General features: G+C 41.9%; 1 protein-coding gene across 1 annotated transcript in view; it reads left to right on the plus strand.

Moving 5' to 3' along the window:
- The window catches only part of LOC149440951 (protein diaphanous homolog 2-like), a gene marked incomplete at its 5' end in the record, with an annotated part of 377750 nt that overhangs the window by 1725 nt on the left and 349492 nt on the right, over window positions 1-26533 (plus strand). Inside the window, one exon of the mRNA XM_089657938.1 lies at window positions 2239-2333. Coding sequence (XP_089514064.1) covers window positions 2239-2333 — 95 coding nt within the window. The remainder of the gene's footprint in view (window positions 1-2238; window positions 2334-26533) is intronic.

The following is a 26533-nucleotide window of genomic DNA, read 5'->3' on the forward strand; positions in this document are numbered from 1 at the left end:
TCCCTCCAGATCACCACTCCTAGCACACACACACCTAAATTATCCCACCTAGAACGATTCTTACTCCCTGCCGCCCCCGAATTTGCCTTCCCCAAACAAATCCCCCCCCAATCTTATAATATCCCCCCTCCTCCCTATCTCATGTCATACCACAGTGCCCAGGGCAGCTTCCCCTCCTGCCCACCCCTTGTCCTGGCCCTGGGAAGTAGCCGAGGTCCAACACCATCCCTACTATGTCAGAGCAAGAACTCTCCAATGAACAGGGTGCATGAGCATTGCTAATTGACTCAGAAGAGGGAAGGTCAGATCTCTGCGGAGAGGCTCCTGCTTCCACACAGATACCAGGATTCCTTTTCTGCAGCATGCTGGCAGGACACAGGCTTTTCTACTCAGGCTGTGGTTGCTTTCTACAGAGAACAATTGGTAAGACTTTGCACACCCTTTGTTTGGATGGATCTGGAATGTTCTGCATTTAGCTGGTTTCCTCTTAAAGTTCAAGTGAGCCTAACCACTCGCCGACCGCGTTATAGCCGAATGACGGTTACAGCGCAGTTGTCCGGTTCTGGGAGGGCGTCACAAAACGTCCTCCCAGGATTCGCCCTCCCGCACCCTCCCAGCGGCGTGCACCCCGCGCTCTCCGTGATCGGACACAGCTGATCAAATGATGAGGTAAAAGGCCAATCATAGCGGCCCTTTACCACGTGATCAGCTGTGTCCAATGACACAGCAGATCACCAAGTAAATATACAGTAGTTGCGGGTTATCGACAACACTTTCACGTGAGGAAAGTACTGCCACTGACCGCCAAATGACACAGAGGACATCTCCACCAATCATCAGTGCCCAGCATGTCCACCCCTCAGTGCCACCAGTCACTGCCCACCAGTGCCACCCAGCAGTTGTGCCCAGCAGTGCCACAAGTCAGTGCCACCCATCAGTGCCCATCACTGCTGCCTATCAGTGCCGCCTATCAGTGCCCATTATTGCTGCATATCAGTGCAGCATCAGCAGTGCCTCTTCACCAATGCCCAGCAGTGCTGCCTCATCAGTGCTGCCTATCAGTGCCCATCAGTTCCGCCTATCCATGCCACACCATCAGTGCCCATCATTGCAGCCTATCAGTGCCCATCAGTGCTGCTTATCCGTGTCATCTCTTCAGTGCCCATCAGTGCTGCCTATCAGTGCCCATCAGTGCCGCCTATCCATGCCACACCATCAGTGCCCATCATTGCAGCCTATCAGTGCCCATCAGTGCTGCTTATCCGTGTCATCTCTTCAGTGCCCATCAGTGCTGCCTATCTGTGCCACCTCATCAGTGCCCATCAGTGCAGCCTATCCGTGCCACATCATCAGTGCCCTTCATTGCAGCCTATCAGTGCCCATCAGTGCTGCTTATCCGTGCCACCTTATCCGTTGCTATCAGTGCCGCCTATCCGTGCCACATCATCAGTGCCCATCATTGCAGCCCATCAGTGCCCATCAGTGCTGCTTATCTGTCCCACCTCATCAGTGCCCATCAGTGCTGCCTATCCGTGCCCATCAGTGCTGCCTATCAGTGCAGCCTCATCAATGCACATCAGTGAAGGAGAAAACTTACCTGTCTGCAAAATTTTATAATAGAAAGAAAACTTTTTTTTTGCTGTTTTTTTGTTTTATAGTGCAAATAATAATATGCCCAGCTCTATTTGTGTGAAAAAAAAATGATAAAAATGTCATATGGGTACAGTGTTGTATGACCGCGCAATTGTCGTTCAAAGTGCGACAGCGCTGAAAGCTGAACATTGTCCTGGGCAGGAAGGGGGTATAAGTGCCCAGTAGGCGAGGGGTTACTATTCCAATCTGATTGTCCATCCACCAACAAACGAGCGATGTTGGATGTACATCGGATGGATTGAGTAAGTAGGTCTTCGCATTACCTTGCTGTTGGTCATTCTAAAGCAGAGATTTTATTATTTTAAAGTGAACCCCGTCAGATGGGGGGGGGGGGGGTGGTAATAGATGTACGCTGACGATGAGAGGCCCCAACAAGGGTTCGGAAGAAAATAAAATATTATGTGCAGGCGCCTTGTGAAAGCTGCTTTTAGCCTTGTGCATTGGCTTAATGACATTACATTGATCAATCTGACAGCTTGTATATTGTTCTTCGCCATTATTCACAGTCATTTCCCTCTTTGCAGCTGCATCTATATCTGTGCCGACTTTTTGTGTTTCTGATCTACTTTGGGTTTTACATTTCAGCCATCTTCCTGGGATCCTATCGGATGCCTTATGACGAAATCAAGAACATCATCTTAGAAGTAGACGAAGAGAAATTGTCAGAGTCACTAATCCAGGTAATGATTAATAATGAATAAATCGACTAAATAATCATGATTATTGCCAATTTAAAAAAAAATATGTTATTACTATTATTAATGATAATAATATAGTAATAATTAATTAATAAAATAATTAATGTTTCATGGAAACAAAATATGTCAGTTATCATGACTTTATTTTATTATAAAATATCATGATATAAATTATTAGTAAATCTGTTTTTAGTTTACATATAATTTTTCAGTAGAAGTAGTCAAAATATCTATATCTATCTATAAAATCTATATATATATATATATATATATATATATATATATATATAGATAGATAGATAGATATTTTGACTACTTCTACTGAAAAATTATATGTAAACTAAAAACAGGTTTACTAATAATTTATATCATGATATTTTATAATAAAATATAGTCACTATAACTGACATTATTTTGTATATATATCTCAATTTTTATTTTATATATATATATATATATATATATATATATATATATATATATATATATATATATATATATATAAATGCTAAAATTATTTGTTTAGTGGGTTTTCCTTGTAGTGCAGGGTTCTTTCCAATAATAGAAATAATAATAATACGGTCATAAAATGATTCCTAATGTTTCCCAGGAAAAAAAAAACATTATTAAAAGAATTTGTGTTTCATGGAAACAAAATAATGTAAATTATCATGACTTTAATTATAAATTATCATGATATAAATTATTAGTAAATCTATTTTTAGTTTATATATAATTTTTCAGTAGAAGTAGTCAAAATCTATCTATAGATTATATATATATATATATCTCAATGCTAAAATTATTTCTATAGTGGGTTGTCCTTGTAGCGCAGGGTTCTTTCCAATAATAGAAATAATAATAATACGGTCATAAAATAATTCCTAATGTTTCTCAGGAAAATAAAATAATACATGAATAAAATAAACCCTCATTTTTCCCAGGAAAAAAAAATAATACATTAATAAAATAATTTTCCCAGGAAGAAAAAATAATTGAATAAAACAATTTGTAATGCTTCCTGGAAATAACCATTATTATATCTTTTAGGTGTCATCCTGTGCCCAGGCAATGGGCATTGTTGGGCTGGTAGGGCCTTTGGTCCTACCAGCCCGACAATGTCCACAGCTTGGCCACAGGCCCTCTTTAAAAGCTATAGTAATGGTTTTCCGATGGTTTACACGTGTTATGTTTCTATGAATTGAATATGAATTATTGAACAGGAATTTTGTTCGACTTGTTAAGAAGAAATTTGCTTGATAAAAATCTCCTTTTTTTCTTTTATTTGAAAGTTTTTATTTAATTTTTTGTGTTGGCTATTTGGATTTTATTTTATTTCATCTTATATATTATGATTTTATGTATTCAGGGACAGTTCACATCAGAACACGGTGAGGGAAACCCACATGCACTTGCGATCTTCAGTGGGTGTCACTGTTAATGACACCCTAACGCAGGTTGCAAATGCAGTGCGTTTGCCTGCACCATATTGCACGTTACAGAGGTACCATGCGATCTGGCTGTTCGCTGTATTTTTTTTAATATAGTGCATGTACTAATTTGGTGCAGTCCATCGCAATTTCAAATCTGATTTGAAAAAGGGGGCCATGCCCTTGAAATGCGTTGTTCCAGCAACTGTGTATCGTCATCAGTGGCTTCCGGTACTTCCATCAGCAGCGCCGGCTTTATCCTTAGCTGTTCGTATGTGTAGAGTCCTTGGCGTTCGAAGTAGTCCAGTGCTGGAGTTTCATCTACGAAGGTTCGGTTTACTGTACTCTATGGTGTTCCAGTACCTTACCATATCTGGTGCAAGGCTGTGTGGGGACCCCGAGGCCTGTGTGGTCCCTAGAGAGAAGCAAGGCAGGAGGGTTCAATCATGGATTTTGAGATAGGTGTCCCATTAGCCCAGTGGCACACAGAGCAATCATGCTAATGTGAACAGGGTGGTAATGGTGTGCCCAGGCACATCTGGCAAACACTGTGCGCACGCCTACGGTCTTTGATATGTCTGCATCACAATCAAGGAAAAAAAAATTTTTTGCTTGCACATGATTGGATGATGGACCCCAGTAGAGCTTCACCCCATGTACTAAGCTCTGGAGCGACTGCACTTGCAAAGAGCGCAGTCTATTTGTCTTTAGCAAATCAGCCCCTTAGTTTTGTTTTTTCCGGGTTTAACTCAACATTTCATCACATTATATTTTTGGTGTTGATATTTCACAATACTACATGCAGGGCCGTGGATAAGGGGGTACCACCAGTCTTCCTGTACGGGGCCCAGGCAAGCTGGGGGGCCCAGGACGATGGGTGAGTTGGATGTGGGCAGGGAGGGTGATCGGCACGGTGGGGGCAACTACTGGAACCGGTCCCCTGGATGGCTCTCTCTGCAGCAGCTGACAGCCGGCTTCTTCTCCTCTCCCTCCCGCTGGTTTTCAGCTGCTACAGAGAGAGCCATACAGGGGACCGGTTCCAGTAATTGCGCCCTCCCCCCTCGCCCACCATGTTGATCACCCTCCCTGTGCACATTTGAGTCACCCACAGTGAATGGGTCCCCCACAGTACCAGCTTCCCTCCTCTCCTTCCAGCTGCAAGCACACAATAGGATCTTTCAGTATGGAGAGTGGGGGAAGGTTCGGTAAATATGTTACATTAACCAGCTTCTTCCTTTGCTGAATGAACACAATGAGTGATCCATACTGATCACTCACTGTGTGCATTCATAACTAAAGCATAGTGAACTGTGTTTTGTTTTTTTGAAGGGGGCCCTGTCAGGTTTGCTGTATGGGGCCCCGTGGTTTCTAACAGCAGCCCTGACTACATGAAATCCATAGCATTGCAAGAACAGCTTTCACTCTGTGCAGGAGCCGGCCAGACTTGGTAGGCAGAGAAGGGGAGAAGACCGGAACCCCAGAGAGGTCATTCCTTCAAGGGTGGAGCACTAACTTTTGATACTGCAAATCAATAAATACAAAATTGTTACCCAAAACAAAGAAACATCGGACTCAAACTTTCTTGCATCTGACTTTACCAAAATCCTTCTACCTCGGGGAGTAACTAAGCTGAGGACCACCCATAGTGCAACCATAAAGATCTTCCATTATAACAGTCCCGATCAGAGGAGAACATGTACAAAGAGGCATAACTTTTTTTTAAATAACTTACATAGGACATTCAAATATCACTTGTTGGCAGAGTAACTCTTCCCCTGTGGCAACTCTTCCCCTGTGGCAACTCTTCCCCTGTGGCAACTCTTCCCCTGTGGCAACTCTTCCCCTGTGGCAACTCTTCCCCTGTGGCAACTCTTCCTCTGTGGTAACTCTTCCTCTGTGGTAACTGCTCTTCTTTTTCACATATTGGTAGTGTAACACTTCCTCTGTGGTAATTCTTCTACTTCGTTTTCACGTGTTGGTTGAGTAGCTCTACCTCTACGGTAACTATTCTTCTTTTTCACATATTGGTGGAGTAACTCTTCCTCTATGGTAACTCTTCCTCTATGGTAACTCTTCCCCTATGGTAACTCTTCCCCTATGGTAACTCTTCCTCTCTGGTAACTCTTCATCTCTGGTACCTCCTCTTATTTTCCACATATTGGTAGTGTAACTCTACTTCTGTGGTAACTCTTCCTCTGTGGTAACTCTTCTTTTACTTCTTTTTCACATGTTGGTTGAGTTACTCTTCCCCTATGGCAACTCTTCCCCTATGGCAACTCTTGCTCTGTGGTAACTCTTCCCTTATGGTAACTCTTCCTCTGTGGTAACTCTTCCCTTATGGTAACTCTTCCTCTGTGGTAACTCTTAGTCTTTTTCGCAGGTTGGTAGAGTAACTCTTCCTCTATGTCAACTCTTCCTCTATGTCAACTCTTCCTCTATGTCAACTCTTCCTCTGTGGTAACTCTTCCTCTGTGGTAACTCTTCCCCTGTGGTAACTCTTCCTCTCTGGTAATTCTTCCTCTCTGGTAATTCTTCCTCTCTGGTACCTCCTCTTATTTTCCACATATTGGTAGTGTAACTCTACTTCTGTGGTAACTCTTCCTCTGTGGTAACTCTTCTTTTACTTCTTTTTCACATGTTGGTTGAGTTACTCTTCCCCTATGGCAACTCTTCCTCTGTGGTAACTCTTCCCTTATGGTAACTCTTCCTCTGTGGTAACTCTTCCTCTGTGGTAACTCTTAGTCTTTTTCGCAGGTTGGTAGAGTAACTCTTCCTCTATGTCAACTCTTCCTCTATGTCAACTCTTCCTCTGTGGTAACTCTTCCTATGTGGTAACTCTTCCTATGTGGTAACTCTTCCTCTGTGGTAACTCTTCCTCTGTGGTAACTCCTTTACTTTGTTTTCACGTGTTGGTTGAGTAACTCTTCCCGTATGGTAACTATTCTTTTATTTTTTCGCATGTTGGTTGAGTAACTCTACTTCTATGGTAATTTTTCTTTTACTTCATTTTCACATGTTGGTTGACTAACTCTGTCTCTATGTTAACTCTTCTTCTTTTTCACGTGTTGGTAGAGTAAAAGAAAATACTACTACTACTAATAATAAATAAAATAAATAAATGCAAATTGAAATAATAAAAATTAAATAAATAAAAAGTTATTTGACCAACTTTACCAGGAGTTTTTACTCAATAGACTTTGCAAATAAAAAATTAAAATAAGTACAATAATAATAATAATAAAATAAATAAAAAGTAATTTAACCAATTGTACCAGGAGACTTTACTCAGTAGACTTTGCAAATCAAAAATTCAAATAAATAAATACAATTTTAAGTAATAATAATAATAATAACAAAAATAATAATAATAAAAAAATAAAAAGTTATTTGACCAATTTGTAAGAGGAGCTTTTACTCAATAGGCTTTGCAAATAAAAAATTATAATTCTAAATTATATAATTATAATTATATAATTAAAAAAAATAAATACAATGTAAGTAATAATAATAAAAATAAAATAAATAAAACATTATTTTACCAATTGCACCAGGAGCTTTTACTCAATAGACTTTGCAAATAAAAAATTATAATTATAGATTATATAATTAAAATAAATTAAATTATTATTATGTACATTTAATTAAATATTTTTACATTATAAAATTTGTAATTATACATTTTTATTTGCCAAGTCTGTTGAGTGAAAGCTCCTGGTACAATTGGTCAAATAACTTTTTATTATTGTTATTATTATTATTAATAATAATAATAATAATAATAATAATAATAATAAAATAAATAATAATTAAATAAATAAAAAGTTATTTGACCAATTGCACCAGCATCTTTTACTCAACGATGGAAGTCGTTCTCCTTTCCTCCGGTGAACGCCACGGCTTCAGACCAGTTTACTTTCCTGTTGCCAAGCTTCACAATTTTTTTTTTTTCCCAGTTCAGAATGAAAAGGAATCAGATAGATGAAGGTAATTAAATTGTCAGGCTGACAGCGATGGACTATATTTTAGTGATAACTCGTTTCATCTTAGAAGGAGAAAAAAAAATAAAAATCAATGCGTTTGTGTTGTGCGCAGCGTGTGGAATGCACCGCGTGCTCTGTGTATGTGCTCTGCGTGTCTCTGATTACTCCCTGCCCTGCTTCATGCCCAGTAATTGGCTGTTTTCAATAACTGACGCGCGTTTCCATCACTTGGACGGATTTGAGGATGGTAATGGACATAAGTGCGCGGGATTTGCTGCGGGCGGCGCAGGGGGGGGGGGTAAAACCGCGCCGTTCGCCTTTTATTATTGACTGGAATCTGCTCTCCATCTATTTTTACATTTTTTTTCCTTTTGTCATTTTAAACAGTTTGTTGTTTCGTGATTTCTCCCGGTTATTAGCGATGTTTTGGCGTTTGCCCTTAGTGCGTTCATCGTCGCTCTCCTTCTCCTCGTCCGTACAAATCAACGATAGAAGAAGAAAGTCGATGTGATATTTATAAAGTGGACCTGTCAGTAAATTTACAAATCTCCGAAAATAAATTGCGGACCAAATAGAATCGTATTTTTAGGAATCGTCCCGCCTTTTATCAAGCTGTCCTTGAGCCCCAGACCGGAGACTTTGCCTAGTGCAAGGGTAGGCAACCTGAGAGCCGCAGGACTACAAGTCCCATCATGCCTCTGCAAGTCATAGCTGTAACTGTCAGTTGTGTAATCTTTGCAATGCCTCATGGGAAATGTAGTTCCACAACAGCTAGAAAGCTGCAGATTGCCTACCCCTGGCCTAAGCTGAGGTGATGGCTGCAGACCAGAGGAAGCATTTCCTTACGGCTCCTCTGAAAAGCGAACCACACCCAGATCGCTTTTCAGCGACGTTTTATCAGGCGGTGAGAGGGAGATATGTTGCCTCCTCACCATCTGATTTATTCTTTTAGGGCTGGTTCACACGACATGCGTTTCAGTTGCGTTTTTTTCTACATCCAAAACGCACAGAAAGCAGGTGATATGGTGGTCAGTGTCATAGTTCACATCAGTGCAGGGGCAGACTGACCATTTGGAAACTCGGGCACTGCCCGAGGGCCCGGGGTCAGTAGGGGGCCCCATGAGATGCCCCTGGTACCTTTTTCATAGGCTTTTTTGAGTTTGGGCAAGGACACAGGGGCCCCATGATCCCCTATTGCCCGGGGGCCCCATGAGTTTTCAGTCTGCCCCTGTGCGGGCCCCATGATCCCCTATTGCCCGGGGGCCCCATGAGTTGTCATTCCGCCCCTGCAGGGGCCTCATGATCCCCTATTGCTCGGGGGCCCCATGAGTTGTCAGTCCGCCCCTGCAGAGGCTCCATGATCCCCTATTGCCCGGGGGCCCCATGAGCTTTAAGTCTGCCCCTGCAGAGGCCCCATGATCCCCTATTGCCCGGGGACCCAATGAGTTGTCAGTCCACCCCTGCTCATGTCCCTATTTAAATTGAAGAAAAAGGGGGGAAAAATTAACAGGAACGCATCAAAAAATGCACACGCGGAAACGCATCTAGACTGCGTTTCTATAGTGTGAACCGGCCCTTAGGCCCCATGCTCACTGGTTGTTTTGCTGTCCTTTCTACATGCCTTTCCTCCTGCCAAAAAAACTGACACGGGTTCTAACCCTTCCGTATTAATCCAAATAAAAAATGAATAAATATATACTTTTAAAAAAAAAATAGGCTCTACACACGCGTGTTCCTGTTACAATATTGTTTAATTCTTTTTTCCTTTTTAGCTTGTGAGTGTTACAAAAAAAAAAAAAAAACACACTTTTAGAGGCCCATAGCACCAAGTAAACAAACATTTATATTTATTTATGATGCAAGTATATTCACATGCATGTGCTTGCTGAATATTATCATGTAAAAAAAAAAAAAATGAAGAGGGCTCTAACCCTTCCATATTAATCCAGATAAAAATAAATAAATTAATAGATTAAACATTGTAGTTCTACACACATGATCCTGTTGCAATATTGTTTAATATTTTTTCCTTTTTAGTTTGTGAGTGTTTAAAAAAAAAACTGACAAGGGCTCTAAATGTTCCGTATTAATCCAAATAAAAAAATAATAAATAGATGAAAAAAAAAAGTTTTGGCTCTACACATGTTCCTGTTGAAATATTGTTTAATTCTTTTTGTGTCCTTTTTAGTTTGTTAAAAAAAACTGACAAGGTCTCTTACCCTTCCATATTAATCCAGATAAAAAAATAAATTAATAGATTAAATGTTTTAGTTCTACACACACATGTTCCTGTTGCAATATTGTTTAATTTTTTTTTTCCTTTTTAGTTTGAGTGTTAAAAAAAACAAAACAAAACACACTTTTAGAGGACCATAGAACCAAGTAAATAAACATTTATATTTATTTATGAGTCAAGCAGGGGCGGACTGACCATTGGGGAACCCGGGCACTGCCCGAGGGCCCGGGGTCAGTAGGGGGCCCCATGAGATGTCCCTGGTGCCTTTCATAGGCTTTTTTGGGTGTGGTTTGAGTGTGGGCAAGGACACAGGGGCCCCATGATCCCCTATTGCCCGGGGGCCCCATGAGTTGTCAGTCCGCCCCTGGATTCAAGTATATTTACATACGCTTGCTGAATATTATCATGTAAAAAAGAAAAAGAGGGCTCGAACCCTTCCATATTAATTCAGTTAAATAAATAAATTTAATAGATTAAATATTTTAGTTCTACGCACACACGTTCCTGTTGCAATATTGTTTAATATTTTTTCCTTTTTAGTTTGTGAGTGTTTAAAAAAAAAACTGACAAGGGCTCTAACTGTTCCATATTAATCCAAATAAAAAAAATTAATAAATAGATTAAAAAAAAAGTTTTGGCTCTAAACACACATGTTCCTGTTACAATATTGTTTAATTTTTGTCCTTTTTAGTTTGTGTGTTAAAAAAAAACTGACAAGGTCTCTAACCCTTCCATATTAATCTAGATAAAAAAAATAAATTAATAGATAAAATGTTTTAGTTCTACACACACATGTTCCTGTTGCAATATTGTTTAATTATTTTTTTGTCCTGTTTAGTTTTTGTTTTAAAAAAAACTTTTAGAGGGCCATAGAACCAAGTAAACAAACATTTAGATTTATTTGTGATGCAAGTATATTCACATATGCTTGCTGAATCTTATCATGTAAAAAAAAAAAAAAAAAAGGGCTCGAACCCTTCCATATTAATTCAGATAAAAAATAAATTAATAGATTAAACATTTTAGTTCACACACACGTTCCTGTTGCAATATTGTTTAATATTTTTTCCTTTTTAGTTTGTGAGTGTTTAAAAAAAAAACTGACAAGGGCTCTAACTGTTCCATATTAATCCAAATAAAAAAAATTAATAAATAGATTAAAAAAAAAGTTTTGGCTCTAAACACACATGTTCCTGTTACAATATTGTTTAATTTTTGTCCTTTTTAGTTTGTGTGTTAAAAAAAAACTGACAAGGTCTCTAACCCTTCCATATTAATCTAGATTAAAAAAATAAATTAATAGATAAAATGTTTTAGTTCTACACACACATGTTCCTGTTGCAATATTGTTTAATTATTTTTTTGTCCTGTTTAGTTTTTGTTTTAAAAAAAAAAAAAAACTGACAAGGTCTCTAACCCTTCCATATTAATCCAGATAAAAAAAATTAATTAATAGATGAAATGTTTTAGTTCTACACACACAAGTTCCTGTTGCAATATTGTTTAATATTTTTTTTTCCTTTTTAGTTTGTGAGTGTTAAAAAAAAAAATACACTTTTAGAGGGCCATAGAACCAAGTAAACAAACATTTAGATTTATTTGTGATGCAAGTATATTCACATACGCTTGCTGAATCTTATCATGTAAAAAAAAAAAAAAAAAGGGCTCGAACCCTTCCATATTAATCCAGATAAAAAAATAAATTAATAGATTAAACATTTTAGTTCACACACACGTTCCTGTTGCAATATTGTTTATATTTTTTTTTTCTTTTTAGTTTGTGAGTGTTTAAAAAAAACTGACAAGAGCTCTAACTGTTCCGTTTTAATCCAAATAAAAAATTAATAAATAGATTAAAAAAAAAAGGTTTGGCTCTAAACACACATGTTCCTGTTGCAATATTGTTTAATTCTTTTTGTGTCCTTTTTAGTTTGTTTGTTAAAAAAAAACTGACAAGGTCTCTTACCCTTCCTTATTAATCCAGATAAAAAAATAAATTAATAGATGAAATGTTTTAGTTCTACACACACATGTTCCTGTTGCAATATTGTTTTTTTTTTTCCTTTTTAGCTTGTGAGTGTTACAAAAAAAAAAAAAAAACAACAAATACTTTTAGAGGACCATAGAACTAAGTAAACAAACATTTATATTTATTTATGATGCAAGTAAATTCACATACGCTTGCTGAATATTATCATGGTAAAAAAAAAATGAAGAGGGCTCTAACCCTTGCATATTAATCCAGATAGAAAAATAAATTAATAGATTAAACGTTTTAGTTCTACACACACATGTTCCTGTTGCAATATTTATTATTCAATATTTTTTCCTTTTTAGTTTGTGTGTGTTTAAAAAAAAACTGAAGAAGGGCTCCATATTAATCCACATAAAAAATTAATAAATAGATTTAAAAAAAAGTTTTGGCTCTAAATACACATGTTCCTGTTGCAATATTGTTTAATTATTTTTTTGTCCTTTTAAGTTTTTGTGTTAAAAAAAAACTGACAAGGTCTCTTACCCTTCCATATTAATCCAGATAAAAAAATTAATTAATAGATGAAATGTTTTAGTTCTACACACACAAGTTCCTGTTGCAATATTGTTTAATATTTTTTTCCTTTATAGTTTGTGAGTGTTAAAAAAAACCACAACACTTTTAGAGGCCCATAGAACCAAGTAAACAAACATTTATATTTATTTATGATGCAAGTATATTCACATACTCTTGCTGAATATTATCATGTAAAAAAAAAAATGAAGAGGGCTCGAACCCTTCCATATTAATCCAGATAAAAAAGAAATAGATTAATAGATTAAACATTTTAGTTCACGCACACGTTCCTGTTGCAATATTGTGTAATATATTTTTTCCTTTTTAGTTTGTGAGTGTTTAAAAAAACTGACAAGGGTTCTAACTGTTCCATATTAATTCAAATAAAAAAAATGAATAAATAGATTAAAAAAAAAGTTTTAGCTCTAAACACACATGTTCCTCTTGCAATATTGTTTAATATTTTTTTCCTTTTTAGTTTCTGTTTAAATAAAACTGACAAGGGCTCTAACTATTCCATATTAATCCAAATAAAAAATTAATAAATGGATTAAAAAAAAACTTTTGGCTGTAAACACACATGTTCCTGTTAAAATATTGTTTACATTTTTTTTTACTTTTTAGTTTGAGAGTGTTACAAAAAAAACAAAACACACACTTTTAGAGGACCATAGAACCAAGTAAACAAACATTTATATTTATGTATGATGCAAGTATATTCACATACGCTTGCTGCTGAATATTATTATGTAAAAAAAATAATGAAGTGGGCTCGAACCCTTCCATATTAATTCAGATAAAAAATTAATTAATAGATTAAACGTTTTAGTTCTACACACACATGTTCCTGTTGCAATATTTATTATTCAATATTTTTTCCTTTTTAGTTTGTGAGTGTTTAAAAAAAAAACTGAAAAAGGGCTCTAAGTGTTCCATATTAATCCAAATAAAAAATTAATAAATAGATTTAAAAAAAAAAGTTTTGGCTCTAAATACACATGTTCCTGTTACAATATTTTTTAATTTTTTTTTTCCTTTTTAGTTTGTGAGTGTTACAAAAAACAAAACAAAAACAAAACACTTTTAGAGGCCCATAGAACCAAGTAAATAAACATTTATATTTATTTATGATTCAAGTATATTCACATACGCCTGCCGAATATTATCATGTTAAAAAAAAAATGAATAACTATGATGCTGTGAAAAACATTTTAAAATTCTCAGACGTTATAAAACACTTTTTCAGTCATTTTGTAGCATTTTTTTCTTCTGTTAAAGTTTTTTTTTTTTTTATTCAGCCGCATTTTTAAGTATTTTCCTTCTTTTATCAAATGGAAAAAGCCAGCATGCATCCCTCACCCAAGCGCTGTGATTAAATTCTTAATCTTAACACTTAATCACACTTTTAAGAGCAGTTGAAAAGCTGTAAAAAAAAAAAAAGGACTACTTTGAAGAGCAGAAATTTCATGTCTCAGGATTTGATATAAAAATATAAAATAGGAACAAGGAAAAAATGTCTTGAGAACGCTCAAGTTGACACCTACGTGTAGGTGAGATTGTTCACCGGCGGCAGCCAGACAATGGAGGCAAAGTTTAAAAGAACAAAAAGTTTAACGGAGAGTGACATTTTTTTATTTTGCTTTTGAAGGGCAATTTTAGTGTTGAACGTTTATTGTTTTAAAGGGATACAAAAGCCACAAGGCTACTACATTTATTGTGTAGGTGAAGAACAAAGACAGTGCTGTCATCCTTGCCATTGTTGAATGCAAAACTCCACTCCAGTGTCCTCCTACAATCCAAACTGGAGGGTTAAAGGACCTCTGTACAATTGTCCATCAATCCATTGGTTCTCTATAGTCCTTCAGTCCAGTGCAGGGGCGGACTGACAACTCATGGGGCCCCCGGGCAATAGGGGATCATGGGGCCCCTGTGTCCTTGTCCAAACTAAAAAAAAAACTATGAAAAAGGTACCAGGGGCATCTCATGGGGCCCCCTACTGACCCCGGGCCCTCGGGCAGTGCCCGAGTTTCCAAATGGTCAGTCCACCCCTGGTCCAGTGCTTCTCAATCGTAGCGAGACCAGGGCACCGTAGATTTTTTTGAAACCTTCCGTGCTCCAACAGATAAAAAAAAACCTCATATAATAAAAATATCGGAATGAAAAAATAACCCTATAACAGAATTCTCAATAAAAGAATGGCCCTTTAAACCATTGGTGTCGGTGGGATAGTGGCCACCAGGGAAAAGTAGCTCCCCAAATCCTTGGTGTCGGTGGGATAGTGGCCTTCAGAGAAGAATATCTCCCCAAATTATTGGTGTGGGTAGGAGAGTGGCCACCATGGAAGAATAGCTCCCCAAATTATTGGTGATAGTGGAAGCATAGCTCCCCAAATCATTGGTGTGGGTAGGATAGTGGCCACCAGGGAAAAATATCTCCCCAAATTATTGGTGTGGGTAGGAGAGTGGCCATCATGGAAGAATAGCTCCCCAAATTATTGGTGTGGGTAGGAGAGGGGCCACCATGGAAGAATAGCCCCCCAAATCATTGGTGTCGGTGGGATAGTGGCCACCATGGAAGAATAGCTACCCAAATAATTTTGTGTTGGCAGGATAGTGGCCACCAGGAAAGAAAACTTCCCCAAGTCACTGGTGTCAGTGGGATAATAGCTCTCCAAATCATCGGTGTCAATGGGATAATGGCCACTGTAGAACAGAAATAATTTGTGTTGGCAGGATAGTGGCCACCAGGAAAAAATAGTTCAAGAAATAATTGGTGTTGGTGGAATCCTGTCCACCAGGGAAGAAAACTTCCCCAAGTCACTGGTGTCAGTGGGACAACAGCTCTCAAATTAACTCTTAACTCATTGGTGTCAGTAGGATAGTGGCTACCAGGGAAGAATAGTTCCCCAAATCATTGGTGTTGGTGGGATAGTGGCTACCAGGGAAGAATAGCTCCCTATATCATTGGTGTCGGTGGGATAGTGGCTGCCAGGGAAGAACAGCTCTCCAAATCATTGGCGTTAGTGGAAGAATAGCTCCCCAAATCACTGGTTCCGGTGAGATAGTGGCCACCAGGGAAGAATAGCTCCCCAAATCATTGGTATCGGTGGGATAGTGGCTACCAAGGAAGAAGAGCTCCCCAACTCATTGGTGTCAGTGGAATAAAGGCCACCAGAGAAGAAGAGCTCCCCAACTCATTGGTGTCAGTGGAATAGTGGCCACCAGAGAAGAAGAGCTCCCCAAATCACTGGTGTCAGTGGGATAATAGTTCTCCAAATCGTCGGTGTCAATGGGATAATGACCACCGTGGAAGACTAGCCCCTCAAATCATTGGTGTCGGTGGGATAGTGGCCACCAGGGAAGAATAGCTACCCAAATAATTTTGTGTTGGCAGGATAGTGGCCACCAGGAAAGAAAACTTCCCCAAGTCACTGGTGTCAGTTAGATAATAGCTCTCCAAATCATCGGTGTCAATGGGATAATGACCACTGTGGAAGAATAGCCCCTCAAATAATTTGTGTTGGCAGGATAGTGGCCACCAGGAAAGAATTGCTCAAGAAATAATTGGTGTCGGTAGAATCCTGTCCACCAGGGAAGAAAACTTCCCCAAGTCACTGGTGTCAGTGGGACAACAGTTCTCAAATCATTGATGTCAATGAGATAATGACCACCATGGAAAAAGAGCTCCCCAAATAATTGGTGTCAGTGGGATAGTGGCCACCAGGGAAGTATAGCTCCCTAAATCATTGGTGTCAGTGGATACTGGCCACCAGAGAAGAATAGCTCCCTAAATCATTGGTGTCAGTGGGATAGTGGCCACTAGGGAAGAATAGCTCCCTAAATCATTGGTGTCAGTGGGATAGTGGCCACCAGGGAAGAATAGCTCCCTAAATCATTGGTGTCAGTGGATACTGGCCACCAGAGAAGAATAGCTCCCTAAATCATTGGTGTCAGTGGGATAGTGGCCACCAGGGAAGAATAGCTCCCTAAATCATTGGTGTCAGTGGGATAGTGGCCACCAGGGAAGAATAGCTCCCTAAATCATTGGTTTCAGGACAATGTCTCCCAGTCTCCCAGTTGGGCTCCTGCATTGTCACGTGGGCTTCTGACGTAGACTGCAAGTGGCTGTGCCAATCCACACTGCACAGACACGGCCCACTGTTGTCACCATCAGAGTCATAAAAATCATCCCTTGTAGTGGGGCCACACCGGCACTGCAAGGGTTAATAGCTAATTTAGGTCTAGGGGAAGGTTGCTGCAATGCTAGACCTGTTCCCACAGCATTTTCTACTTTGTCAGTCAGGGGTCAATCCGTTCATGCGCTAACAAGAAGCATGCTGATAGGAGGAGAGAGCAGAGTGATGAGGTAATCACTGTGCTGCTTCTCCATTCACTGTCCATTCACAAGCTGGGGGTTGGTCTGGGATCACTTGAGCTCATAGGTGATGTTGACCAATAGACTGGGGACATCTTGCGGCAGAAACAAGTACTGCAGGTGAAATGATGATGAACTCATCACCGGGGTCATCCTAATAGCATCATTGGCCCCTGGGCAAAGTAATGCACTGGGGCCCATACTGGCCTGCACCAATTCATGCACCTGCTCTCAAGAATGAAAGTATAAATAGCTGATAGAATTAAACAAATATTTATTAGTACTTTTAATAAAAATCAATTTTAAACTATCGTAAAGCATGCCATTAATCAAAGACTGATCAATACACAGGGAACAGTACAGGGGGGGGGGGGCAGAAGGGCAGAGTACAGGGGGGATCAGGAGGGCACAATACAGGGATCAGGAGGGCACAATACTGGGATCAGGAGGGCACAGTACAGGGATCAGGAGGGCACAGTACAGGGATCAGGAGGGCACAATACTGGGATCAGGAGGGCACAATACTGGGATCAGGAGGGCACAATACTGGGATCAGGAGGGCACAATACTGGGATCAGGAGGGCACAATACTGGGATCAAGAGGGCACAATACGGGGATAAGGAGGGCACAATACTGGGATCAGGAGGGCACAGTACAGGGATCAGGAGGGCACAATACTGGGATCAGGAGGGCACAATACTGGGATCAGGAGGGCACAATACTGGGATCAAGAGGGCACAGTACAGGGATCAGGAAGGCACAATACTGGGGGATAAGGAGGGCACAATACTGGGATCAGGAGGGCACAGTACAGGGATCAGGAGGGCACAATACTGGGATCAGGAGGGCACAATACTGGGATCAAGAGGGCACAGTACAGGGATCAGGAAGGCACAATACTGGTGGATAAGGAGGGCACAATACTGAGATCAGGAGGGTACAATACTGGGGGATAAGGAGGGCACAATACAGGGGGGATAAGGAGGGCACAATACAGGGAGGATAAGGAAGACACAATACTGAGATCAGGAGGGCACAGTACAGAGGGATAACGAGGACACAATACTGAGATCAGGAGGGCACAGTACGGGGGGGATATGGTGGGCACAATACTAAGATCAGGAGGGCAAAGTACAGGGAGGCTAATGAGGGCACAATGCAGGGGGGATAAGGAGGGTACAATACTGGGATCAGGAGGACACAATACTGAGATCAGGAGGGCAAAGTACAGAGGGGATAAGGAGGGCACAAGGCAGGGGGATAAGGATGGCACAATACTGAGATCAGGAGGGCAAAGTACAGGGTGGATAAGGAGGGCACAATAATGAGATCAGGAGGGCACAATAATGAGATCAGGAGGGCACAATACTGAGATCAGGAGGGCACAATACAGGGGGGATAAGGAAGGCACAATACTGAGATCAGGAGGGCACAATACAGGGGGGATCAGGAGGGCACAATAGTGGGATCAGGAGGGCACAATAGTGGGATCAGGAGGGCACAATAGTGGGATCAGGAGGGCACAATAGTGGGATCAGGAGGGCACAGTACAGGGGGATAAGGAGGGCACAATACTGGGATCAGGAGGGTACAGTACAGGGGGGATAAGGAGGGCACAATACTGGGATCAGGAGGGCACAGTACAGGGGGATAAGGAGGGCACAATACTGGGATCAGGAGGGCACAATACTGGGATCAGGAGGGCACAGTACAGGGGGGATAAGGAGGGCACAGTACAGAGATAAGGAGGGCACAGTACTGAGATAAGGAGGGCACAATAGTGGGATCAGGAGGGCACAGTACAGGGGGGATAAGGAGGGCACAGTACAGAGATAAGGAGGGCACAGTACAGAGATAAGGAGGGCACAGTACAGGGGGATAAGGAGGGCACAATACTGAGATAAGGAGGGCACAGTACTGAGATAAGGAGGGCACAGTACAGGGGGGATAAGGAGGGCACAGTACAAGGGGGATCAGGAGGGCACAGTACTGAGATAAGGAGGGCACAGTACTGAGATAAGGAGGGCACAGTACAGAGATAAGGAGGGCACAGTACAGGGGGATAAGGAGGGCACAGTACTGAGATAAGGAGGGCACCGTACAGGGGGATAAGGAGGGCACAGTACAAGGGGGATCAGGAGGGCACAGTACAGAGATAAGGAGGGCACCGTACAGGGGGATAAGGAGGGCACAGTACAGGGGGGATAAGGAGGGCACAGTACAGAGATAAGGAGGGCACCGTACAGGGGGATAAGGAGGGCACAGTACTGAGATAAGGAGGGCACAGTGCAGGTTTTGGAACACTACCCAGAACACGACTATCCTGGGACAGCTTAGTTAAAAACATGACTGTCCCAGCAAATCCAGGACAGTTAGCAAGTATGATGTAAGACAAAATTATCATGGGGCCCCCATGCATCTGGGGCCCCTGAGCAGTGCCGTGGGGTGCCCTTGCATTAAGACAACCCAGCTCATCACGGTGCTACTGCTTCTTTCACGGTCTAGTCACAAGCTGGGGGTTGGTCTGGGATCACCTACATTTATTGCTGATGCTGGCCATCAGCCGGAGGACACCTAGCGGCAGAAACAAGTACTGCAGGGGAAATCTCTGGATTGAAGATGAAAATTGCAGCCACACCTGGTTTTGTTAATGTGACCTTTTATAACATTCTGCCTGCAGTCTGAGACTAGAGGGGGTTTTATTTGCAGAACGTGTGTGCGTTTATTATCAGGTATGGATGTTCAGTCACAGTCTGGGGGCTGGTCCAGGATGACCTGGGCTTTTAGGTAGTGGACTGCATAATGCTTGCCATCAGACTGAGGACATCTAGCAGCAGAAACAAGTACTGCAGGGGAAATCTCTGGATTGAAGATGAATATTGCAGCCAAACCTGGTTTTGTTAATGTGACCTTTCATAATATTCTGCCTGCAGTCTGAGACTAGAGGGGGTTTTATTTTCAGAACGTGTGTGCATTTATTATTATCAGGTATGGGTGTTCAGTCACAGTGTGGGGGCTGGTCCGGGATGACCTGGGCTTTTTTCGGTAGTGGATTGCATGATGGTGGCCATCAGACTGAGGACATCTAGTGGCAGAAACAAGTAGTGCAGGGGAAATCTCTGGATTGAAGATGAATATTGCAGCCAAAGCTGGTTTTGTTGCCTGCAGTTTGACCCTAGAGAGGGTTTTACTTGCAGACCGTGTGTTTGTTTATTATCAGGTATGGGTGTTCAGTCACAATCTGGGGGCTGGTCCGGGATGACCTGGGCTTTTCGGTAGTGGGCTGCATGATGCTGGCCATCAGACTGAGGACATCTGGATTGGAGATGAATATTGCAGCCAAAGCTGGTTTTGTTCATGTGACTTTTTATATTATTTTGCCTGCAGACCGTGTATGCATTTATTATCAGATATCGATGTTCAGTCACAGTCTGGGGGCCGGTCCGGGAGGACCTGGGATTTTAGGTAGTGAACTTCATGATGCTGGCCATCAGATTGAGGACATTTAGTGGAAGAAACAAGTACTGCAGGAGAAATTTCTGGATTGAAGATGAATATTGTAGCCAAAGCTGGTTTTGTTAATGTGACCTTTTATATTATTTTGCCTAAAGGGGGTTTTATTTGCAGACCGTGTGTGCGTTTATTATCAGGTATGGGTGTTCAGTCACAGTGTGGGGGCTGGTCCGAGATGACCTGGGCTCCTAGGTAGTGGACTGCATGATGCTGGCCATCAGACTGAGGACATCTGGATTGGAGATGAATATTGCAGCCAAAGCTGGTTTTGTTCATGTGACCTTTTTATAATATGTTACCTGCAGTCTGACCCTAGAGGGGTTTTATTTGCAGACCGTGTGTGCGTTTATTATCAGGTATGGATGTTCAGTCACAATCTGGGGGCTGGTCTGGGATTTTAGGTAGTGGACTGCATGATGCTGGCCATCAGACTGAGGACATATAGCGTCAGAAACAAGTACTGCAGGAGAAATCTCTTGATTGGAGATGAATATCACAGCAAAAGCTGGTTTTGTTAATGTGACCTTTTATATTATTTTGCCTAAAGGGGGGTTTATTTGCAGACCGTGTGTGCGTTTATTATCAGGTATGGGTGTTCAGTCACAATCTGGGGGCTGGTCCGGGATGACCTGGGCTCCTAGCTAGTGGACTGCATGATGCTGGCCATAAGACTGAGGACATATGGATTGAAGATGAATATTGCATCCAAAACTGGTTTTGTTAACGTGTCCTTTTATAATATGTTACCTGCAGTTTGACCCTAGAGGGGGTTTTACTTGCAGACCGTGTGTGCGTTTATTATCAGGTATGGGTGTTCAGTCACAATCTGGGGGCTGGTCCGGGATGACCTGGGCTTTTCGGTAATGGACTGCATGATGCTGGCCATCAGACTGAGGACATCTGTATTGGAGATGAAGCTGGTTTTGTTCATGTGACCTTTTTATAATATGTTACCTGCAGTCTGAGCCTAGAGGGGGTTTCATTTGCAGACCGTGTGTGCGTTTATTATCAGGTATGGATGTTCAGTCATAGTCTGGGGGCTGGTCCGGGATGATCTGGGCTTTTCAGTAATGGGCTGCATGATGCTGGCCATCAAACTGAGGACATCTGGATTGGAGATGAACATTGCAGCCAAAGCTGGTTTTGTTGCCTGCAGTTTGACCCTAGAGGGGGTTTTACTTGCAGACCGTGTGTGCGTTTATTATCAGGTATGGGTGTTCAGTCACAATCTGGGGGCTGGTGCGGGATGACCTGGGCTTTTCAGTAATGGGCTGCATGATGCTGGCCATCAAACTGAGGACATCTGGACTGGAGATGAATATTGCGGCCAAAGCTGGTTTTCTTAATGTGACTTTTTATATTATTTTGCCTAAAGGGGGTTTCATTTGCAGACCGTGTGTGCATTTATTATCAGGTATGGGTGTTCAGTCACAGTCTGGGGGCTGGTCCGGGATGACCTTGGCTTTTCGGTAGTGGACTGCATGATGCTGGCCATCAAACTGAGGACATCTGGATTGGAGATGAACATTGCAGCCAAAGCTGGTTTTGTTGCCTGCAGTTTGACCCTAGAGGGGGTTTTACTTGCAGACCGTGTGTGCGTTTATTATCAGGTATGGGTGTTCAGTCACAATCTGGGGGCTGGTCCGGGATGACCTTGGCTTTTCGGTAGTGGACTGCATGATGCTGGCCTTCAGACTAAGGACATCTGTATTGGAGATGAAGCTGGTTTTGTTCATGTGACCTTTTTATAATATGTTGCCTGCAGTCTGAGACTAGAGGCGGTTTTATTTGCAGACCTTGTGTGCGTTTATTATCAGGTATGGGTGTTCAGTCACAGTCTGGGGGCTGGTCCGGGATGACCTTGGCTTTTAGGTAGTGGACTGCATGATGCTGGCCATCAAACTGAGGACATCTGGATTGGAGATGAACATTGCAGCCAAAGCTGGTTTTGTTGCCTGCAGTTTGACCCTAGAGGGGGTTTCATTTGCAGACCGTGTGTGCGTTTATTATCAGGTATGGGTGTTCAGTCACAATCTGGGGGCTGGTCCGGGATGACCTTGGCTTTTCGGTAGTGGACTGCATGATGCTGGCCTTCAGACTAAGGACATCTGTATTGGAGATGAAGCTGGTTTTGTTCATGTGACCTTTTTATAATATGTTGCCTGCAGTCTGAGACTAGAGGCGGTTTTATTTGCAGACCTTGTGTGCGTTTATTATCAGGTATGGGTGTTCAGTCACAGTCTGGGGGCTGGTCCGGGATGACCTTGGCTTTTAGGTAGTGGACTGCATGATGCTGGCCATCAAACTGAGGACATCTGGATTGGAGATGAACATTGCAGCCAAAGCTGGTTTTGTTGCCTGCAGTTTGACCCTAGAGGGGGTTTCATTTGCAGACCGTGTGTGCGTTTATTATCAGGTATGGGTGTTCAGTCACAATCTGGGGGCTGGTCCGGGATGACCTGCACTCCTAGGTAGTGGACTGCATGATGCTGGCCATCAGACTGAGGACATCTGTATTGGAGATGAAGCTGGTTTTGTTCATGTGACCTTTTTATGTTACCTGCAGTCTGAGCCTAGAGGCGGTTTTATTTGCAGACCGTGCGTGCGTTTATTACGTTTATTATCAGATATGGATGGAGCTCTACGTCGATCGCTCCATGCGTCTTGTAGTACAAGGCACGTGTGTTGAGATGCAGAAGATAATCTGTGCAGATTTACGGAGACGTCGGAGGCAAATGAATTCCCTGCGTTACCTTTTGGCTGGCGGTGAACATTCGGCTCCAGCGGCTGTCATTCGGTTAGTTAACCAGAGGGAGTCACTTTTGTCCGCGGCAGATTTAATTGCGTGCGGCTCAGACTGAACACATCCACATGAGTCATACCATTAATACGATGAATCTTTAATGGGAATCCGGGGAGGACACCAGTTTTTTTTTTTCTTCCTCTCCTATCAGTGAGAGCAACTTTTTTTTTTTGCATTAAGAAGTATAAAATCCTAATAAATTGTGTCGGCGTGGAAGGAGGGAGACAGTAAATTGTTTGGTATTTAAAGATTAACATGGTTTTGTTGTGGTTTTGTCTGGCAATCAATAAAATCAATGCCTGTGCTGTTTGTGGAATAAAAGTGAAATCTCTGATTAAATGTCAGTGGGGCGCGTCAAGGCGGCTTACGTGGGCCGATGAGGATGTGACATCGGGATTGGTTAGGGGGTAAAGCTGCTGGTGTGTTGTCATAAAATCTTTGATAAAATGGGCAGTGCAGTGGCTTAGTGGTTGGCTTTACTGCCTTGCAGCACTGGGGTCTTCTGTTAAAATCCCAGCCAGCAGCAGAGTTTTTCGGAGGTCAGAGGGTGAGTAGGCGTAATGACCAGAGGTCAGAGAGTGAGTAGGTGTAGTGACAAGGTCAAAGAGTGTGTATACAGAGGGAGAATGGTCAGAGTGCGAGCAAGCAGAGTTACTAGAGGTCAGAGAGTGAGTATGCGTAATGAGCAGAGGTCAGAGAGTAAGTATAGTGACAAGGTCAGAGAGTGAGTATACAGAGGGAGAATGGTCAGAGAGTGAGCAGGCAGAGTTACTAGAGGTCAGAGAGTGAGTAAGCATAATGACCACAGGTCAGAGAGTAAGTGTATATATAGGGAACAGTAGTCAGAGAGTGGGCAGGCAGAGTTACTAGAGGTCAGATAGTGAGTAAGCACAGTGATCAGAGGTCAGAGAGTAAGTATATATAGGGAGCAGTGGTCAGAGAGTGAGCAGGCAGAGTTAAAAGAGGTCAGATAGTGAGTAAGCACAGCGATCAGAGGTCAGAGAGTGAGTAGGTATAGTGACACGGTCAAAGAGTGAGTGTACATAGGGAGCAGTGGTCAGAGAGTGAGCAGGCAGAGTTAATAGGGGTCAGATAGTGAGTAAGCATGCTGATCAGAGGTCAAAGAGTGAGTACACAGACAAAACAGTGGTCAGAGAGTGAGCAAGCAGAGTTGCTGTAGGTCAGAGAGTGAGTAAGCATGCTGATCCACGGTCAGAGAGTGAGTAGCTAAAGGTGACAAGGTCAGAGAGTGAGTATACAGAGAAAACAGTGGTCAGAAAGTGAGCAAGCAGAGTTACTAGAGGTCAGATAGTGAATAAGTGTAACAAACAGAGGTCAGAGAGTGAGTATGTATAGTGCCAAGGTCAGAGAGTGAGCAAACAGAGTTACTAGAGGTCAGAGAGTAAGCATAATGAGTAGAGGTCAGAGAGTAAGTATAGTGACAAGGTCAGAGAGTGAGTATACAGAGAAAACAGTGGTCAGAAAGTCAGCAAGCAGAGTTACTATAGTCAGATAGTGAGTAAGTGTAACGAACAGAGGTCAGTGAGTGAGTATGTATAGTGACAAGGTCAGAGAGTGAGCAAACAGAGTTACTAGAGATCAGAGAGTGAGTAAGCATGCTGATCAGAGGTCAAAGTGTGAGAACACAGACAAAACAGTGGTCAGAGAGTGAGCAAGCAGAGTTGCTAGAGGTCAGAGAGTGAGTATGCATGCTGATCAAAGGTCAGAGAGTGAGTAGGTATAGTGACAAGGTCAGAGAGTGCGTATACAGAGAAAACAGTGGTCAGAAAGTAAGCAAGCAGAGTTACTAGAGGTCAGATAGTGAGCAAGTGTAACGAACAGAGGTCAGAGAGTATGTATAGTGACAAGGTCAGAGAGTGAGCAAGCAGAGTTACTAGAGGTCAGAGAGTAAGTATGCTGATCAGAGGACAGAGAGTGGGTACACAGAAAAACACAGTGGTTAGAGAGGGAGCAAGCAGAGATACTAGAGGTCAGAGAGTGAATAAGTGCATTGATCAGAGGTCAGAGAGTGAGTACACTGAAAAACACAGTGGTCAGAGAGTGAGTAAGCATGCTGATCCGAGGTCAGAGAGTGAGTAAGCGTAATGACCAGAGGTCAGAGAGTGAGTATGTATAGTGACAAGGTCAGAGAGTGAGTATACAGAGGGAGCAGTGGTCAGAGTGTGAGCAAGCAGAGTTGCTAGAGATCAGATATTGAGTAAGCACAGTGATCAGAGGTCAGAGAGTGAGTAGGTATAGTTAGAAGGTCAGAGAGTGAGTATGCAGAGGAAACAGTTGTCAGAGAGTAAGGAAGCAGAGTTTAACAGAGGTCAGGGAATGAGTAAGCATATTGAACCAATGGTCAGAGTGTGAGTAGGCGTGGTAACAAGGTCAGAGAGTGAGTATACAGACAGAAGAGTGGTCAGAGAGTGAGCAAGCAAGTTACCCAAGTTCAGAGGGTGAGTATACAGATTAAACAGAGGTCAGAGGGTGAGTAGGCATGGAGACAAGGTCAGAGAGTGAGTCTACAGAGAATACTATTGTCAGAGAGTGAGCAAGCAGCACTATCGGCAGTGAACCACAGTAGATTAGTGGTTAGACCTTCTGTCTTATGGCACTGGGGTCCTTGATATGCTTTCTTTCAGGACACTATCTGCATGGAGTTTTCATGCTCTCCTTGTGCATGAATCAGTTTTCCTCCAGGTACTCTGATTTGGTTAGAGAGTGACCAAGCAGAGCTACTAGAGGTCAGAGAGTAAGCATGCTGATCAGAGGTCAGAGAGTGAGTACACAGAAAAAAAACAGTGGTCAGAGAGGGAGCAAGCAGAGTTACTAGAGGTCAGAGAGTAAGTAAGCATGCTGATCAGAGAGTGAGTAGGCATAGTATAGTAGGTATAGTGACAAAGTCAGAGTGAGTATACAGAGAAAATGGTGGTCAGAGAGTGGACAAGCAAAGTTACTAGAGGTTGGAGAGTGAGTAAGCATGCTGATCAGAGGTCAGAGAGTGAGTACACAGAAAAAACAGTGGTCAGAGAGGAAGCAGGCAAGCGGGGGTTTATGAAGCTTTTGGTGTGTTGTAATAACATTTTTGTTAGAAGGGGCAGTACAGTGCCTTAGTGATTAGCTTTTCTGTCTTGCAGCACTGGTATTCTCAGATAAAATCCTGGCCAACAAGCAGAATCATCAGAGGTCAGAGAGTAAGCAAGCACAGTTACCAGAGGTCAGGGAGTGAGTATGGTGACAAGGTCAGAGAATCAGTATACAGAGGGAGCATTGGTCAGAGAGTGAGCAAGC

Source organism: Staurois parvus, unplaced genomic scaffold (genome assembly GCF_062004578.1).
Source record: "Staurois parvus isolate SC_StPar_1 unplaced genomic scaffold, SC_StPar_1.0 ptg001044l, whole genome shotgun sequence".
Lineage (NCBI taxonomy): Eukaryota > Metazoa > Chordata > Amphibia > Anura > Ranidae > Staurois > Staurois parvus.